At 35.5% G+C, this 20,036-nt stretch overlaps 2 protein-coding genes and 1 long non-coding RNA gene across 5 annotated transcripts; 2 read left to right on the top strand and 1 right to left on the bottom strand.

The window, feature by feature from the left end:
• Positions 1-983: 983 nt before the first annotated feature.
• LOC104097866 (stress response protein nst1-like) lies at positions 984-13,265 on the top strand. 2 transcript variants are annotated; one of them, XM_009604486.4, is made up of 4 exons: positions 984-1,152; positions 1,245-2,972; positions 3,353-4,395; positions 12,928-13,265. In XM_009604486.4, exons 2-4 carry the CDS (start codon positions 1,476-1,478, stop codon positions 13,043-13,045), a joined length of 2,658 nt encoding a protein of 885 aa, XP_009602781.1. In that variant the 5' UTR covers positions 984-1,152; positions 1,245-1,475; the 3' UTR covers positions 13,046-13,265. The 2 variants fall into 2 exon arrangements, with proteins under 2 accessions (XP_009602781.1, XP_009602780.1); XM_009604485.4 differs by having other exon boundaries at positions 984-1,124.
• Positions 13,266-16,786: 3,521 nt separating this feature from the next.
• On the top strand, positions 16,787-17,186 carry LOC138896520 (uncharacterized). Its single transcript, XR_011409841.1, has 2 exons — positions 16,787-16,913; positions 16,964-17,186. It is a non-coding gene; the product is annotated as an uncharacterized lncRNA (long non-coding RNA).
• LOC104097867 (CBL-interacting protein kinase 2-like) lies at positions 16,860-19,620 on the bottom strand. 2 transcript variants are annotated; one of them, XR_011409840.1, is made up of 3 exons: positions 19,459-19,620; positions 16,964-18,907; positions 16,860-16,913 (listed from the first exon to the last, which is right to left on the bottom strand). XR_011409840.1 is itself a non-coding variant. In XM_009604487.4 (2 exons), exon 2 carries the CDS (start codon positions 18,494-18,496, stop codon positions 17,075-17,077), a length of 1,422 nt encoding a protein of 473 aa, XP_009602782.1. In that variant the 5' UTR covers positions 18,497-18,907; positions 19,459-19,620; the 3' UTR covers positions 16,860-17,074. The 2 variants fall into 2 exon arrangements, 1 of the variants encoding a protein (XP_009602782.1); XM_009604487.4 differs by having other exon boundaries at positions 16,860-18,907.
• Between the last annotated feature and the right edge of the window lie 416 nt (positions 19,621-20,036).

Genomic DNA, 20,036 nt, shown 5'->3' on the forward strand with positions numbered 1-20,036 from the left:
TTGGGCGTGATCAAATGCTAATCTCTCTTTTTGTGCTACTCCTACAACGGAAAGAAGATAAGAAAACGCGAAGCGTTCTCTTGCTTTCTCAACCTATTATTTCTAAAGATTGCCCTCCCTCAGCTGGTTCTTGGGAATAGATACCTTGGACAAAGAGAAGTAACAAAAATATAAAAAAATAGAAGAGGTTTTCTTTAGAAAAAAGATTTCATGTATAATAGAGAATGAGACAGAGGAAGTAACAAGAGAAGGGAAGAAAAGAAATTAATAAAAACTTATAGAGAAAGAGAAGCCGCTAATGATTCTCTCTCGTGATATCATGGAGCCATGTTTGAGATGTCAAGCTCGTTCGATAGTATCACCGGAGAAAAAAGGATTTATGAAAAATGATTAAAATAGATGTACTAATGCAGTGAAAAGGGCTTTTTGAGGGGTAATTTTGTTTTTATGAAATTTTTATGTAAGATATTATTATCTCGATATTATTATTCCACCCTTAATATGAGATAGGTTTATACTACTATTTAGTATAAAATTATATTAGTATTAGTTAATACTAGTAATTAAATATAAAATAAATTTAATCCTAATCTCTATATTGGGATCTACCTTAATATAAATGACTAATTAACACAATTATAAAGAAATTGGGCAACAAATGCACGTTCATAGATGACCTATACACAAGTATGATAGAATTCAACTCAACAAATTTTCAATTACTAAGAATAAAATGAGCAACAACATCTGAAAAAAAAGTGTAATAAATGCAATTGTCTTTAAGGAACATTTGATGGGGATCTAAAATAAATTGGGGGCATTAATTAGGAACTTATCAACTGTAATTAGATTACAATCTTCAGATTATATTATTACTACTCCACTAATCACTGCCAACAGCAACCCGTACCGGTCTGTTTTAATTAATAACTCCGGTTCAATCAATGCCTTTATAAAGAAACCAAACATATTTCTCTCTCTTTATCTCCTTTAAAAATATTTTCTCTTTCATCAATCCAACAATCTTTCACAAAATATTTCGCCGGAAAATTGCATCCGAAGGGACCGTCACTGTGTCCGGTCGTCGATTATTTTCCGATGAATCTCCGATGGGCATCGAATTAGTAAGCACCTCGATTTTTCGCCATTTTCGTAAGTTTTTAAAATTATTCTTTCCGTGTCATTTAGGTTATTGAGCTAAAATAAAACTTTGAAACCCTAACCTATTTGTTCCCGCTTCATAGGTGCTTTCTATCACGATTCGCTTTGTTAGGGTTTTGAAGAATTGAAAAAATTGGGGGGAAAGGGGGAAGTTTCAGAGCTAGGGTTTTGCATTGGATTGGTGAACCTGTGGTTATTGTTGTTGTTGTTACAGAAGGGAAGATTTGAGATATTAATTGTTTTTAATAGTAATATTTTTGGGGAGTTAAGAAAAAAAAATTGATTTTTGATAGGTTGTGGGGTTGAAAAGGATAATGTGTATACTGTGTTCCATCCAAAAGTGGTCGCGAAGAGTTGCAACCATGTTACCTTGGTTAGTGATTCCATTGATTGGTTTATGGGCATTATCACAGTTATTTCCACCTGCATTTAGGTTTGAAATCACATCACCAAGGCTTGCATGTGTGATTGTGCTTGTGGTTACTCTTGGCTGGTATGAGGTTTTGATGCCTAAGTTGTCTGCTTGGCGGGCAAGGAGAAATGCTAGGCTTAGGGAAAGGAAGAGGTTTGAGGCTATTGAAATGCAGAAATTGAGGAAGACGGCAACGAGGAGGTGTAGGAATTGTTTGACTCCGTATAGGGATCAGAATCCTGGTGCTGGCAAGTTCATGTGTTCATATTGTGGGCATATTTCTAAGAGACCCATTTTAGACTTGCCTGTGCCGCCAGGGTTGGGGCTTTCAAATTCAGGGATTTTGAAAGATTTGGTTGGGAAAGGTGGGAAGATGTTAAATGGTGGAAAGGTTTGGTCGGACAACAGGTGGATGTGTGGGGGGCAGGATTGGTTAGAGAATGGGAATTGGGTTGGTGGTGGTGGTTTTTTTTTTAGCAAGTCGGATTCTTGGAGAAACAACGGCGGCGGTGGATTCTTTGGGGTGGAGCACTGTTTAGCAGAGAAGTCATATTCTCGTGTTTTTACTTTTGCCTGCAAGGCACTGACTGCTTTTTTCTTAAGTATCATGTGGCTCTGTAGAAAGGTTTTTAGGATTAGTTCCTCTAGAGGTGATGCTTCAGTGGACGCAGAACGGAGGGCAATGATGGATAAGAGAGGTGATAATGGGGGAAATTGTCAGGAGAGTAGAGGGGAGAAAACTAGGAGGAAAGCTGAGGAGAAGAGGTTGGCTAGGTTGGAGAAAGAGCTAGCGGAGGAGGAGGAGCGAAAGCAAAGAGAGGAGGTCGCTAGGCTGGTGGAAGAACGTAGGAGATTGCGGGATGAAAAAATGGAGGCAGAGAAAGAGTGGGGGAAGGGGTCTCCCTCTGCTAAAGTACGGGACAGTAAAAAGGAAGCCGAAAAGAAGCGGCAAGAGAAGAAGAAAGATAGGGACAGGGGATCTAGCAAAAGCAACTCAGATGCGGAAGAGCTGGATAAAAGACAAGGCAAGGAGAGTGCGAGGAATAAGCGAAGTGATGGTGATAGAAGGCAGCAACAAAAAAATGGGCTTGAAAGTATTAAGACACATAATGTAGAAGTTGTACACGGTTTTAAGGGTGTTTCTTCTAGCAATACTAACCATGGAAATGTTGGTACTCGGTACTTGGATCGTATGAAGGGCACTTTCTTATCATCTTCTAGAGCATTTAGTGGAGGTGGTTTTTTTGGCAAGAGTAATACTACTCCTGTTCCAAGAGAGCAGAAATCTAATACTTCAGTAGACCCTGTTCATTATGCCTGTAGGAGGGAACTATTTCAGCCAGATCGGGTACCTGGAAAGCTGAATCCAATTGGAGATGACAGGAGTATGAATCGGCCTGTAAGTTTTTTGTCATCTACTATTTCAATTGCTTATATCGAAGTGCTCCTTCTCATCAAGTGTTTTTGAAAATGTTTTGTTCTGTATAACAGTAGTGTAGTATTTTTCCTTCTCATCAAGTGTCTTGCTTGGTACTTATTAAGGAATTCTGCTTAATCTTTTTTTTTTTTTTTGAATTCTGCTTAATCTTGCAGCTGATAACTTCGTTTACCATTTTTGTTTTTCAAATTTTGGCCTGTTCATCTTGTTGACTTGACGTGAACCTACAGATAGATTCATATCATATCGAGATATTTAATGCTTTTAAAAGATTATTTTGGCTGTTGTTCAATGAGATATTGAACTCCTGTTAAGCTGTCAGTTTAATCTGTTCTTTACAGGTGCTTATTGAACCTCAACCATGTACAGTTCCTAAAAAATCTTGGCAACAACTATTCACTCGATCATCCACTGTTTCTTCCCCCTCTTCCAACGTAATCAGCAGACCAAGTGTTAAGCCCCAAGCAGAAATTGTGAGCCCTCCCTGTCAGCCTCCAGCTACTCAAACTTTTGACAACCCCATTAGCTTTGGTCTCCCATCGCCTTTCACTTTAACTTCTTTTCCTTGTGGACCCACAAGTTGTAGTACAACTGTTCCATCATCACCGGGAGCACGACATTCTCAAATTGGAGAAGGACCAGGTCAGTTATTGGCAGAAGAGTTGGAGAATTTTGAAGATCCTTGTTATGTTCCAGACCCTGTGTCATTGCTTGGTCCAGTTTGTGAGTCCCTTGATGACTTTCAACTGGAGGTGGACCTTGGCTTTGTGTCAGATACAGGAATTGACAACCCAGGTGTGGTAAGAAGTGTGAAGGCATCTTCCGAACTGACCAGGCCTTCACCAATTGAGTCTCCAATATCACGGATGCGTGTTCCAGAGGAAAGGCATGCTGGGTCTTTTCTTTTCAACAATCCTAATGCTCAGGACATGCGCACTGTGCCAATGAATGTTACAAATAATGCAAATGATACAGGAACATGGCAGATGTGGAATAGCTCTCCGCTTGGTCAAGCTGGTCTAAGTTTGATAGGTTCTCCAACCAACTGGTGTTTGAATACAGATTTGAATACATCAAACGTGCCTCCTGCACCTCCAAGGACAATGGCGTCACTGTTTAAAAATGATGAACAACTCTCCGTCTGTCATTCTTCCCAAACAGTTTATACAGGAAGTTGCCAGAATGGTGGGACACTGAGTACTGTTTTGCCTGGTAGTGCTGAAAGCAGGTATCCAAAGGCTCCTTTTGGTACATATTCAGGAGGTGAAAGTCAATTTTCTCTCAAGTTTGAGGATGCTGCTCAAAGTGAAATGATGTATGGGAGTCCTAATGCTACTGCTACTAACCATCCATTTGCGTCGTCTCCGCCTAATTGTTGGGCCAAGTAAGCAAAAGAAAACCACTAATTTCTCTTGCCAATTGGAACTAAAGTAAAGTAAAACGTTTTTGCCTCTGTTTGAAAGTTTGAAGCAATTTGAGGTAGCCTATCTGCTGTACTTTTGCGTCAATATTATCTGAATCTTCTCTTTTCTCCTAGTCTCTGTTGAGAGTATCTTCTGTGTTTTCATAATGGTTGGCCATTTGTTGTGAATTTCATTACTTATTGACCCAAAAGAGTGCTGGTGTGTACTTAAAAAATATCTCTAATTCCCTCAATTATAAAGGATTCCAGAGACTCGACAAAAGTATTTACATCATGGTTGGCTACTGTTATCTCTTGTCTGAATAAGGTCTAGAGGTGCTTGCGTACATGTGTCTTATCCATTCATATGCATCTGATAGCCATATGTACATGTTGGCTTCCTTTTGACTATAGATAGTGCCGTTACTTTTACCCATAGAGGAGTAGGACATTTCAACATGTTTGTAACTATGAGAGTGTGTGCCTAAGGGAGAGCTCTTGTGTGCTTACCGAAAGTTGCAAATCAATTTTGAAGTTAAGATAGAACCTGAACTAGATACATCTTGGGACTGTTTTGTCTTGGATAATTGAATCCAAAATTAAATGGGGTCAGCCTATGAATCCTTTAATATTCATACCGCATCATTTGGACGCGTGTTTACACATAAATAGTGTGAGAAACAATACAAGGAAGAAGATATTGAAAGAACTCTAACTTGATTATTCCTTCAAGCTATTGGGGTTTAAATAGCTGAGTGTACATGTCCTAAGAAAGGAAAGAGGATAAAAAACATAATCACGAGGAGTAAATCATGCTATACTATATTTACAAGATCCTAGACTATTTTAGATTATCTACAAGATTCTGATACTTTCCCTTAAGCTGGTGCATATAAATCATATGTACCAAGCTTGTTACAAATGTAGCTGATATGAGAGAGCTTTAGTGAAATCATTTGGACGCGTGTTTACACATAAATAGTGTGAGAAACAATACAAGGAAGAAAATATTGAGAGAACTCTAACTTGATTATTCCTTCAAGCTATTGGGGTTTAAATAGCTGAGTGTACATGTCCTAAGAAAGGAAAGAGAATAAAAAACATAAATCATTGGGAGTAAATCATGCTATACTATATTTACAAGATCCTAGACTATCTTAGATTATCTACAAGATTCTGATACTTTCCCTTAAGCTGGTGCATATAAATCATATGTACCAAGCTTGTTACAAATGTAGCTGATATGAGAGTGAGAGCTTTAGTGAAATCATTTGGACGCGTGTTTACACATAAATAGTGTGAGAAACAATACAAGGAAGAAAATATTGAGAGAACTCTAACTTGATTATTCCTTCAAGCTATTGGGGTTTAAATAGCTGAGTGTACATGTCCTAAGAAAGGAAAGAGAATAAAAAACATAATCATAGGGAGTAAATCATGCTATACTATATTTACAAGATCCTAGACTATCTTAGATTATCTACAAGATTCTGACACTTTCCCTTAAGCTGGTGCATATAAATCATATGTACCAAGCTTGTTACAAATGTAGCTGATATGAGAGTGAGAGCTTTAGTGAAATCAGTGTTTTAAAAGGCGTTTTCGGGGCGAGGCGCACCAAAAACGCCCCGAGGCGATGGTGTGGGACGAAAGTCTCAAGAGGCGTACGCCCAACAATTCGGGGCGTACGACCGGGCGTTTGAGGCGCGTTTTTTTAGTGAGGCGTAAGCCCTAGAGATTTTTTCAAATTAAAACAAATTTTGTTGAATAAGTCATTCATATAATACCCAAATTCTCAAAAGTCAGCTTGGTAATTACTCAAAAGTTTTAAAAAGGAACTGAAATATATTAAATTTAAAAGTCAAGACCTTTTTTATTGATCGAAGCCCTAATTCATGGTCTTTCCCAATTCTTTATCTTGTCTGCTAGTCTGCTAATATCTCCCAAAAGCAACGAATATTCAATTTATTTTTACAAATACAAAGAGAACTCCATTCTCCCTCATAGCAGCAAGTTTAAAGTTCAAATTGCGGGTTAGTCATCTTTTTTGTTCCTCCATGTAGAAAATTTTATTCTTTTAGATTCAAGTTACTTGTGCTTATAAGTAGCGTATAATAGATTGTTTTAACTAGTTTTTTGCGGGGATGGAGCGCGCGCGCGCGCACACACATATATATTTCACATATTTATAGTTTTCTTCAATTTTTATGCAATTTTACCTGTTTATTGTAATTATATTATTTTATAAAATATTAAAAATTAAATACCTATGGGGCTTACGCCCCGTGCCTCAGGGCTTACGCCTCGCTGAGGCATATATAAAACGCCTCGCCTTACGCCCACGCCTTTTAAAACACCGAGTGAAATTACTGCAAGCTGATTTTTGACATTACGAATTTCGTAACAATATCTCCTCTGAGTATCTTTTCACTAATGAAGTAACAATTATTTTGTTCTCATGAAATACCGGATAGATAAAGAGCAGTTTGGTTATTGCACACAAGTTCCATCTAGCTGATTTCTACAAACTTTAATTCTCTCAGCAACTGTTTAGTCCAAATTAGTTTGCAAGTCGCCACAAGCATTGCTCGGTATCTTGCTTTTGCACTAGATCGAGGGACCAAATTTTGTTTTTTGCTTTTCCTAAATACTAAATTACCTCATACTAGGACATAATATCCAGACATAGACAACATACCAGAAGGTGATCCCGCCTGATCATCGTCTGTGTATCCAACAAATTGCTCATGGCTTTGATCCTAAAAAAACAATCCTTATGCCCGGCCTTGATTTTAAATGGGGCTGATATTTATATGTCGAAGAATACGGACAACTGCATCCCAGATAGTTAGCAATGGGGGATCTACCTTATAAGGTAGGCGTGCCGCGCCACCCACACGCTTCAAAAAAATATTGAGTATGTATGCAGATATCTGGTATAAAACGTACATACAGTTAAAGTGGCATCTGGAATGCATAAAGTAGGCGTGGTGCAATGGTTAAGTGTTGCCTTTGAAGTGTTATGTTTACTTGACGAATTTGAGTTCAGTTCGCCTTGGAAGTAGTTTATTTTATTTCCCTACTTACTATCCCCTTTATTCTCCATTGAGCACTAGCCCTCACCTCTCTCTTACCTTCTTTTTTTTCCTCTTTTTTCTTCCTTCCATTTTCTAGATCTCTCTCTTCCTTCTTTTTTACATTAACCCTCATTTTGTTTATACCTTTATACCTTAATTATTTCATAAGCAACTTCTTTCGGTAAGTAATGTGAATTTTAATTAACATATAACTATTTTCTTTATAATGGCGCGACATTGATCGACATATTGGAGTATAATTTGAGCAGTAGTTTCTAATGGCTTTTGAAAAAATTAAATGGCTTGATTAATAGACATTTTGGGTTCATTATCGTAGATTGAATATTTGAAGCGTTTACTATGTAAAGAATTGCCAAAAAACTTGACAAGGTATCCAAGTATACGGGATTTTTTCAATTGTTAATAAAATTTACCTTATAAAAAGAATCCTTTGGTAAGAAGGCGGGCCTTAAGTTGATCAATTTGACCATCTAAACCAACTTTAACTTTATAAACCCATCGACAACCAACAATAGATTTACTGGAGGTAGATGAGCAAGCTCTCAAGTACCATTAGCATGTAAAGCATACATCTTTTTTATCATAGCATGTCACCATCAAAAGACTTTCAAGGCTATTGCATGCTTCCAATGAAATATCCGATGTTGAGGCTAGCTTGCAATCGATTTTTAAAAGAGTTTTTTCTTCTAAATATAAGAGAGGTTGTTTCCTCTTTCTTTCAAGTTTTAGCAGTGAAGTCCTGTTGTGCACCCTAAATTATACCATGCATTCTATTCATACGTGTTTCTTTTCCTAATCCATGGTCAACCAGGAAAATTGGTGATGTTTCCATTTGGTTTCCTCTTTCCTATGAGTCTATGGGGCTAAGCTCATCTCGGATTTTCTTCATTATTCTAGGCAACTTTAAATTTTGAAGTTGGGCATGCATATAACTGATGCAAGATCAAGAAGGCCCAGAATCCAAGAAATTCAAGAATCCATTTAAGATTAGGATTTCTTTTCCATAAAGATTAGGATTTCTAATTCCTTCTTTTAGTAGGATTATATTTGTAGTTCTAGTCAAACTAGGATTATTAGTTGGTATTCCATTCCTACAAGAATTCCTTTTCCAATTTTAGTTAGAATAGGTTTTTCTTAACTTTATTCTTATTCTAGTTTAATTAGGATTAGTTTTCCTTAACCTCATCAATGTTACTCGTTGTAAGACCTATTTAAAGGGCTCAATATGCTGAAAATAAAGATTGGTGATTAGTTTTTCTAAGCTTTTGCTTCAAAAACGTGATTGATCTTTTATTTCATTCTTTTTCCTTTATTCAACGCTTCTTTCTACCTTACATTCTTCTAACGTGAGTTTGAAGAACGCTTTCGCTAGTTTTGTGAAAAACTTTAGCGGTGTGCTTTTGTTTTTCTCTCTTCTTTGTACTTGTGAGGTGTAAAACCTCGAAAGTACATCAATTTGGTATCAGAGCGCAAGTTCCAGGTCCGAATTCTTGATTTGCTATCTTGTTCATCGTGTCACCAAACAAGAAAATACCAAGTTCGGGATCCTCTTCAATGGATCTTCAATTAAAAGTTCATAAATTAAGAACTAGAATCCTTGAACGAAACAACGAAGAAATTAAAGTGCAGCTAGATGGCTTTAAAGTGCAGCTAGATGACTTGAGGGAATCAATGGAGAATCTGAATAAATTAGTTGAACGTTTGGTGTTTCAAAATCAGACACCAAATCTATCACAACGCCTACTACCTCCACCACCACGACCACCTCCATCACCATATAACATACTAGTGCTACCGCCACGTCAACCACTTCGATATCCACCAATTCAACTGCAAAGATCAAGATATATTGAGCAAGCTGAAGAGGTTGAAGCTGACCAAGGCACAAGAGTACCAAGGCACCATGCCCAATATGATAAATATGGATGTGAAGAGGACGGAATTGATGAAGGTAATTATCAAAGAGACGAGGAACATGCATTGGATCCACAAGATGAGGATTTACCACCAAAGTTTTGTGATGATCCATTGGAGTATCCAACAATGTGTGCCATTGACTTTCCGCCTTTCATAGAAGCTCAACACGATATTGACTTGATTGTTGACTATATCATTCCAAACAAGTCAGCATATTGTGTTAGTCCTAAAGTCCATAAAAATATGCATGAACAAGAGGAAGGATTACCTATAAAGGAGTGGATAATGGAGAGTTTGAGTCCATGTATTAGAGAAACAAGATGTCTTAACGTCATAAATATATATGGCTATTATCAAAGTGACTATTGGTGTACAAGCGATGCAATTGATGCATACCCAAGAAGAGCGTTTATCTCCATACTTAATTCAAAGCTAGACATGGAGTTGGCTAAGCTTCATGAAGTTCCAACACCAATAACTTAATATCATCAGTTGAAGTTTGATACTCAATTTAGAAAGATTACATGGAGAAGTCATGGTAGAAAGTTGGAACTTAGAAAGTGGGATTTAGTTCGACCACATGCTAAGTTTTCTTACAACGTGAAAAGGCTCTATAATAAGCTAGCAAAGTGTAACTTGAAACCTGGTGAGCATTGAGTCCCCATTCTTATTATAGCAAATCTTGCACCATCTATGGAAGTTGTTAGACTCGAGGGCGAGTCTTTTTCAACCAGGGGAGTATGCAAGATCAAGAAGGCCTAGAATCCAAGAAATTCAAGAATCCATTTAAGATTCGGATTTCTTTTCTATAAAGATTAGGATTTCTAATTCCCTCTTTTAGTAGGATTATGTTTGTAGTTCTAGTCAAACTAGGATTATTAGTTGGTATTCCATTCCTACAAGAATTCCTTTTCCAATTTTAGTTAGAATAGGCTTTTCTTAACTTTATTCTTATTCTAGTTTAATTAGGATTAGTTTTCCTTAACCTCATCAATGTTACTCGTTGTAAGACCTATTTAAAGGGCTCGATATGCTGAAAATAAAGATTGGTGATTAGTTTTTCTAAGCTTTTGCTTCAAAAACGTGATTGATCTTTTATTTCATTCTTCTTCCTTTATTCAACGCTTCTTGCAATCTTGCGGGATTGAGGAACGTGTGGGTGAGGTTTCTTTCCATCTTATATTCTTCTAACGTGAGTTTGAAGAACGTTTTTGCTAGTTTTGTGAAAAACTTTAGCGGGGTGCTTTTGTTTTTCTTTGTTCTTTGTACTTGAAAGGTGCAAAACCTCGAAAGTACATCAATAACAAAGCAACAAGCCCCCTTCAACATCTCTTATGAAGTGTTGTACACTTTTGAAAGCTAGATCCACATGAGGTGTGTAATGCATAGCTTAAAAGCATCTTGGATATGTTTCTAGCATGGTATCTTGAATGTCTCCACCTTCCAGTCTTCTTGTAGGGTAAAATGGGAATGTTGGAGTTAAAACTTAGTAAATATAGAACGGTGGCATTCTTCTCGAAACAGACTTAAAAAGAAAGTAAGGAAACATAAATTGAAAGGGAGGGAGTATTATTTTTAAAGTTCCATGAAGTGATGGTCCATGCTTCGGGCATCATTGTCAAGTACATAACCACGTGTTAATGAGTTAGGGGTCCCTTTTCTGCTGTTGTTCCTTTCATATTCTTTTTAGAGAAAAATTGTCCTAATTCAACTAGTCACTGTTTGAAGTAGATATGGAAGCTAAATGATTGTCTTTAAGTTGGCTAATGACACCACTATTAGGTGCATGGACAATTCAGTGCCATGTTTCTGCACTTGTTAGGCCGTGAAACCAGCAGCTTGGATGAGCTGCTGGCGGACATATTAGTGTAACTTATGCATTATATTTGGGTAAAGCTTAATAGCTCTTCTCCCCCAGCTTAAACTTATAAATGTCAATACTACGTTTGATTGGGGTGAGAAGGGGAGGAATGCAGGGGCACTAGTAAAAAAAGTGGTGTAAAGGCATCTTCCTCATGTGGGTGGTAAAGAATTAAAATTAGAATGGCAGGTAAAAATATGAAGTCAATCTTTTCGTTTGGATGGCGACCTAGAGTGCTATATATAACGGGCTGAGAATTTAATGAGGCATCACTTATCAGTTGGGCTTCATGAGCAATGAAATGGGGGAGGATGTATCTTTCTGTACATTGCAAACTTTTGTAAGAACTGTGGAATAGAATGCTGAAGTTCTTAGTCATACCTAAAACAGTTAAGGAATTATTTTGTACTCCTCAGAGGCTCAGACAGTATGATGACAACATCGCTGGAAAGAGATCATAGAGCTGTAGACGGAGTCCTTGTCTTAGGTGCAGATGGTGTCATGGTGGTTTCACTTTTTTGTATATACATCCACTCCAACTTGGATTGATGATTGTACTTGTTGAAAGGATTTCCTGTTTGTACCTTACCCACAAAAAAATTAAAAAAATAAAAAACTCCTGTATGTAGGTAGACTTGATGTATTCTTCTTGAATTTGAGGTTGGCTCTTTTTTTTCTCCTATAAAATTTATTTAAAAAGCATTAATAACTCTACATTAGTTTTTCAATCCCGTCAAAGTTGGAGGCAGAATGTAGATGCCAGTTTACATCCTTCCAGCTATAGCAAACAAATGGAGGGAAATAACAAATTCTGTTCATAATGGAAGTAAATCAACAATCATCTTGCCGCTCCCTTCTCCCTCCCCTTCCTTAAGCAAAACATTTTGTGAATGAGAATCTTTTTTTAAACAAAATATTGGAACCTCCACTTATGGCTATTTAACATTTAGTACTAGCTCAAAGCTACTTATAGATAAGTCTGGTGAAAACTAACTAGTGGCTTATATGAATTGTTTTTTGAACTATGGCTCATTAGCTTTATTGAGTACCTGTAAGCAGATACTAAGCTGTGCCAAGTAATTTAATGGTGGCATATTGACAAAAGTTCTTACCAATTTCCATGTTTTTTCCCCGCAATATGTTAGAACGTGCTCACGAAGCACGTGTTTACACAGGTTGAGATGAGTCCAAGTGGATCGAATTGGATATTGAGGATTTATATAACCGACATAACTAGCTTCAAAATGAGGTGTATTTGCTATAGTTAATGAAATCAAGCATTATATTTAAGTTTTTCAATGTTAACTTGGATTGCAAAAATAGGTTATGGATATAAATGGTCTTGTCCTTTCTATTCCTATCATTGTGCCTTCTTGATTTTTCTTGGTAAGCATTTTTAAGCTTTGGTTATGGATTTGTAACTTGGTGATGCTGGTGTTTTTCTGGGATGATAAGTTGCTTATTTGACATGTTTTTCTTATTTTGCATATATTATGTGAGTGTCTTAGAAATAGATTGTTGAACTCTTTGTTCTGGTGAGATCTTGGTTACTATTTCTTTCTATTTTGTGAAAGATTCTCTTTTCCCTCTCCTCTTTTGCCATCTTACTCCTGTGATTTACTCATCTATTTTTTCCAGAAAGGACTGGACTCCGCAGCATTTGGGTGAAGCTTTTGGCAGCTCACCGATGGCTAGGTCCTCTGTTGGTGGCTTATATTCCACACCAAATGTACAGTCTTTTTGGTCTACTGAATAAAAAAAAAAAGAAAGAAAAAGGAAAAAATGGGATAGAGTACAAGGGACTTGAACACACCCTCCTGTTACTGAGGAGGAAAGTACCCTCTTTTTTGGGAGGACAGTTTAGAATGCTACACTCATTGTATCTTCTTTTCTTTAAAAAGGAAGAGTTACATTAGATGATAGCGATATATGTTTCCACTTATGCGCTTCTAATCAGGTAAAAATCAATTATGATACGGCTGAGTACATCTCTTTTGATCTTTTTGACACAGAGGGGCAATCACGGATATAGATGAATAGAGCTGTTTCCACTTACATGTTACATAGTTTTGGATACAACTCAAATAGATGTCCTATTAAGGCATAGACAGTACTTCCATTTATACTGCATATCTCTGTAAGGTTCAGCGATGTTTTTGAAGGACTAAGCAGTGAAGGAAGCCTTTTATTATTCGTTTTTGGTTGAGGTTCGTGCATTTGTTATGATGCAATTTTCAAGCGAGAAAGAGGAAATATGGGGGCTTGCTTGCCACCTATACAGGTTTTGATCTGTTGTCCTTACAGTTAAAACAGGGAACTGGTTAGTGTATATAGCTCTTACTCAGCTGTTTGACATCTAATTTATCATGGTCTTCTCCACTATCTGCTACATTTCCCCTTCTCTTTTTTCCTGCTGTTTCTGTTTCATGTACTTTCGCGTATGAGTTCTAGCAAAAGGCAGTATGTGCCATGTCCCCTTGTGAAATTTTGGGTTCAGATCGCAATAATGGCTTGATATCTATAAATTAGAATCTAGGTGGAGGAACCTGTACAATAGAACTGGGAACCACAGGTTCTTAACATCACTTATCAGCAAAAAGTATTTTCTCCATTTAGATGCCCAGCTATGATGAAGGGGGAAAAGAATGAAAAATGCGTGTTTCAAAATTTAGCTTATAGTATATTATGGAGTATCATATGGAAAAACTGTGGTTAATTCCAGGTGGATATTGAGTCTCATTGTCCAAGTGCCCCTTGTATGTAAAAATATATGATACTATTGCTTACTAAAAGCGCCTTTTTGTGCAAGCTACTTTTTTTGTAACAAGTTCAAACTACTCCCTCCGTTTCAATTTATGTGAACCTATTTCCTTTTTAATCCGTGCCAAAAAGAATGATCACTTTCCTTATTTGGAAACAATTTATCTTTATGCAGTGATTTATAGTCACACAAAATATATGTGCTTCATTTTACACTACAAGTTCAAAAGTCTTTTCTCTTTTCTTAAACTCCGTGCCCAGTCAAATGGGTTCACATAAATTGAAACGGAGGGAGTATATATTTCATAATTATACAGAAGTTCATAATTAGTTTCAATATATTTCTTTTCCTCCTGCTGTCAGCAGTTGTTAATAGTTTGATTAATGGCAAAATACATGAAGAGACACTTAAAGTTGAACTCAGATGTCTATCTCACTTTCCAACTTACTCAATGATCAAATAGACACTTCTTGTTAGCCAAATTGTACCTTCTGAACACCAGTGTCTGTACGTGAAATACACTATGTGCTGACACGTCAAGTCAACAGATGAAATAATGACACTGTGTAATTTCAAAATAAAAAAATACCTTAACAATAACTTAATTAAAAAAAACTCAAAAAGAATAATTCTTTCTCTTTCAAAAAATAGACTCCTTCCCTCCTCATCTTCTTCTCTGGCACTCCCTTCATCCCAAAACCAACGACCCTTTTTCAAAACTTTTACTCTAAAGCCCTTTAATAATTCCTTTATAAATTGGAAAAACTACCCTATATACCTACATAATAAAAAATAATTATCCGTATTTACCTATTTTAAAAGTAATTACATAAAATACCTATTCTATTACAACTAATTGCTCGCCCAACCTAATACAACTTTCCTTTTTCATCACGTCATCATCTCATTTCTCAAGGAGAAACATAAAATACTTTTAAGAAGTTTCAAAATCGTTTTTCCTCTTTCACTTCATGAAAAATCACAATTTTCAAATATGAAGTTCAATCACAAAAAAGATAGCATTTGTATGTTGTTTGTATTGTACCTTTTTCTTGCTGCCATCGCCCACTTTTTTATTTACGCTCCATAATTTATTTTATCTTCTAAAAGTAAAACAAAAAATAATATGTAATCTAACTAAGATTTGAATTTTCATGCGTGTTTGGAGAGTTGTTGGAATTTATTGGGTATTGTTCTTTGATGTGTAGATTATGATGTTAATGCTAATTTTCGAAGATTTTATTGTGAGAAAATTAAATCCATCAATTGAAGTATCTTGAAGCTTGGCACTCACTAATTGGATTTGTTGAGTTTGTAGTTATTTCGATCCACTTGTGATTGGAGTGTGCTTGAATATTGATTGGAGGTTGTGATTATATTTTGAATCAATTTGGTGGAGATTTTGGAGTAGATTTTATAATTTTGGGTTGAAATTGAGTTGAACTAGCGAAAAGGACGAGTTTACACTGTATACCAAAATGGTATATTGTATACTATTTTGGTATATAATTAATTACGATAATACAATGTTACAGTATATAGTATAATATAATAGTATACTGTTGAATGAAGAACACAAGATATTATTTTGATATATTGTATACTATTTTGGCATATAATATATAATTTACTACAACAATATATTGTTATAGCACACAATATAATGTAACAATATACTGTTTCAATTTGCTCATTTTTTAATTTTTCAAAAATTTTAACCGGATCCTTTTTAAATATTTTAATAAAGTTCTCATGCCTTTTACAAAAAAAAATAAAATAAAAAAAATCTTAGAATAGATGTTTGATGGAGTTCTATAGAGATATTATTCACATTATTAGATGTAGATGTAGAAACAGACATAAAGTAGTAATATACCTAGTTGGTATATTTATATACCTTGTTAGTATATGATACCCTAACAATATATGATATATACTACGTTAGTATCATACATGATTTAAGGTTGTAGCTAAATATTTGTGAATTTGGTAGAAATTTTGCAGTAAATTTTTTAAATTTGAATTAAAGTCGAGTTAAACTGGCAAAGAAGAATTTGTACTGTATACCAAAATGATATACTATATACCATTTTAGTATACAGTTCTTTCCAACAGTATATTGTTATAGTATACTATATAATGTAACAGTATACTATTACAATTTGGTCATTTTAGAATTATTTGAAACTTTCATCGAGTTCTTTTTCAACTTTTCAACGGAGTTCTCATATTTGTTTTTTAAATGTTTTTTCTTAAATCAAAATATTTAGTTTGAAATATTTGATTGGAGGTTGTGGCTAAAGTTTGAGTCAATTTGGTGGAAATTCTGGAGTAGATTTTTTAAATTTAAGTTAAAATTGAGTTGAACTAGCGAAAAAATAGACATCTGAGGTCAACTTTAAGTGTCTTTTTATGTATTTTGCTTTGATTAATTTACCATACAAGTGATTGACAGTCGAGGAAGAAAAAGGTGGATACACCGAGAATGGTTCAACGGTACAATGTTCAAGTTATGATGAATGGAATGAAGGTAAATGGATAGTATCGCAATCCATTCGGACAACACAATCAAATGGAAGCACTAATATTGCATTATCACCAATAAATAATGCGTTGATCTTCTAATTGCAAATTAAAGGTATAGCTGTTTTACATATCTCAAGTTGTGCTACATACAAAACACTATCACAATCTCTCAATTTAGAACAAGTTTAACTTTTATATACCGACAACGATAATTAGGTTCATTAAAAGATGGTCAATACTAAACCAACCGTTCATAAAAGTGGATGAAAAGTTAGGCAATATATCTACCAAATACATTGATAATATAAAAACTTCTTACCCTGCTAGCGTGAATCAAGTTAAATCTGTTTACAGGATTTTTTGCTTTGCATACCGTTTGCTCCAGAGATCAAACGTAAAAGTAAACTTGAGCTTGGATCAAGAACATAAAGAAAATACAGAATGGGGTTGATTTTCTAGCTTTAAAACATAATTACATTGGCAGCGTAATTGTAGTCCCTACAGTGCATTCTGAGGTGAATCAGTGTCAAATGAGTCCCTTTGATAAGTCTGCAAATATTCTTCTTCTTCTGGCTGCTGAGTCCGTGGCTCATCACCTTGCCAAGTCCACACAATATCTTTCAATGCTGGTCTTATATCCTTCTTCATCATCTTCTTATACTCTATAGTATCTCCACTATTTTTCTTCACCTCAACAAAGTGAAAATTTGGAGTTACTACAAAGATTTCTGTATCGATAGATAACACTCCTTTTCTTCCTTCTTTAGATCCTTCTAACTTCAATAACCCTCCATCTTTTTTCATCACCTTCAACTTTAAACGCTTAGCTACATCCTCTAGCTTTGAGATGATTGTTTTCGCCGGTTGCCTTGATGTAAATCTGACTTCCCTCTTTTTGTTTCTTTCTTCAAACAAGCCAGACAAGTCAAAACCAGTTGACAATGAGATAATATCAAATGCATTCAAGTGTGCAGGCTTGGCCATTTCTGGCTTTGGCTCTGTATTCTCACAAACACTAAAAACAGCATCATCATTTTCAAGTGCTGCCTCCTTTGACTCTGCATCTTTAAGCATTGAGTCAGCATTATCTTTAATTGGTTTCAGTTGCAAGCCTTTCTTGAACCAAGAATTCTCCATTATCTTGGAAATGGATATTCTTGTGCTTGGATTTGGATCTAATATTTTCGATATAAGCCTGCGAGCATCAGGAGGGAACCAGTTAGGACATCTGAACTCAGCCTTACCAATCATTTTGTACATCTCCATTAGATTTGAATCATGGAATGGTAGATAACCAGCCAAAAGGACATATAATATCACCCCACATGACCAAATATCAGCTTTAGCACCATCATATCCTCTTCTGTTTATCACTTCTGGTGCAACATAAGCTGGTGTCCCACATGTGGTATGAAGCAAACCATCTTGTCTCTTAGATTCTGCAAGGGCACTCAATCCAAAATCTGAAATCTTTAAATTTCCATTTTCATCAACCAATAGATTCTCTGGTTTCAGATCTCTGTGATAAACCCCTCTACTATGACAGAAATCAATAGCACTAATCAACTGCTGAAAATACTTTCTTGCAACATCTTCTTTTAACTTCCCTTTAGCCACCTTGTTAAATAGCTCTCCTCCTTTCACATATTCCATCACAAAATAGATCTTCTTTTTGCTGGCCATGACCTCATAGAGCTGTACAATATTAGAGTGTCTAACCAATCTCATGACCGAAATTTCGCGTTTGATTTGATCAATCATCCCAACTTTCACAATCTTCTCCTTATCAATCATCTTAATTGCCACATTCAACCGAGTCTTAAGGTCTCTTGCATGATGGACCTTAGCAAAAGTGCCTTGTCCCAACAATTTCCCTAACTCATACCTTTCCATTAGTACAGTACTCCCCTTACTCTCCATATCAACTTCAGCAAACCAAAGTAATTAAACTAACTATTTTGCCCCCAATGAAACTCAATATTTATATACAAGATGCAAGATTTATCAAGGATTGAACAACTCAACCATCTTCACTAATATTGTGATACGATACTATTTGACCCTGAAAATATCTAGCAGGGTTTGACATTTGATGAGAGAATCTGGATGAAACTACAGGTGCAACCTCATCAAGTAAAAAGGAAAGTTTAAATAGAGCTTCAATCTCAAGAACCTCAGAGAAAGACTTCCTAGCATTTAAGCACATCTTTCAGCATTCCCTGGTCTTTTTAATGGACTAGAGAATACTAAAGAGGATGAACCAACTTACAAACAGGAATCTTTAACTGCTAAGAACCTCAAGTTTCCACACTGAGCAAATGATTTGTTTACCTGAATCAAATCATAAAGGGTAACTAAGAATACAGTTTAACATAATTGGTTTTGCAGGATTAACTAATATATGCTGACAGTATAAATATTTCAAAACTATCAGGTCACATAAAAACCAATTAAGTGCTAAATATATTAACTTCATTATAAAAATAAGATAGCTCATAGCTGCAAACAAATCCACGGGTCCCTGAATCAGAGGCTGTCAAGATCAAATAATTTAAAAGAAAAGAAAAAAGCAAAAATACTTTAAAGATCAATTCTTTGATTTAGGAAAACAAATAAAAAAAAAAGTGTTCTATTAGCATAAGTTTTGAACAAGTATCGAATCTTGATTTCATTGTCACTCTGAGAAACCAAGAAGAAATGGAAAATGGATGAACCATTTTTGATAGAAAAAGAAAAGAAACTTAGTCCAAAATGATTAAGGCATACAATCCATAAATAAAACTGCAGAAACAGACAGAAGATTATGAAGAGCAACATATACAGAACAATTAACAAGCCAATGCAAAAACTTAGAAAAATTGTAATACGGTGAATCTGGTTACCTTCAAAGTGAAGAATTACTCAAAACCAGCAGCAGCCTTAAGAAAGATTGATGATTAAGTACGTGGTTTTTGTGTTAATATTTGTGAAAATATTTGGACAGACACAGAATATGGGAAAAGGCATGGGCTTTTTATACCAGCTCTTTGTCTACTATTGCTAGTTGTTTAAAATAATACACCGTCCTACCTAAATTGTAGCTTACTGTTTAGCTTTTCCAATTTTGATTAGTATAGACATCTTAAACCCGATATTAACTTCTATACACTTTTAGCGTGAAATAAGTTCTTACACTGTCCTAAGCGAAAACTAAAAGTAACCTTCATAAAAAGTGGGACTAATAACTGCTCAAATAGATTAAATTCTATGTTGTTTGTACTCTTCAAAAATGCTTTCGGGTAAATATGTACTTATTGGAGGAATTTTCAGAAACCACTATTGTTTAGTAGCTATTAACTTCCTATAAGTATAATATATATAATTACTTCCTATAGCTACTATTTAGTTGTTACGGTCGTGTATTTGCGCTGCTGTATTCATGAATACATCAGCAAAAAGCGCATAAAAATCAAGGCAGTCC

This window comes from Nicotiana tomentosiformis, chromosome 7, assembly GCF_000390325.3.
Source record: "Nicotiana tomentosiformis chromosome 7, ASM39032v3, whole genome shotgun sequence".
Lineage (NCBI taxonomy): Eukaryota > Viridiplantae > Streptophyta > Magnoliopsida > Solanales > Solanaceae > Nicotiana > Nicotiana tomentosiformis.

Excerpts from the sequence above, each read along its gene's own strand:
- LOC104097867 (XM_009604487.4), bottom strand. The coding sequence starts at position 18,496 with ATGGAGAGTAAGGGGAGTACTGTACTAATGGAAAGGTATGAGTTAGGG.
- LOC104097866 (XM_009604486.4), top strand. The coding sequence starts at position 1,476 with ATGTGTATACTGTGTTCCATCCAAAAGTGGTCGCGAAGAGTTGCAACC. Across the intron at positions 2,973-3,352 it reads ACAGGAGTATGAATCGGCCT|GTGCTTATTGAACCTCAACC; the intron begins GTAAGTTTTTTG and ends TGTTCTTTACAG. Across the intron at positions 4,396-12,927 it reads CCGCCTAATTGTTGGGCCAA|AAAGGACTGGACTCCGCAGC; the intron begins GTAAGCAAAAGA and ends TATTTTTTCCAG.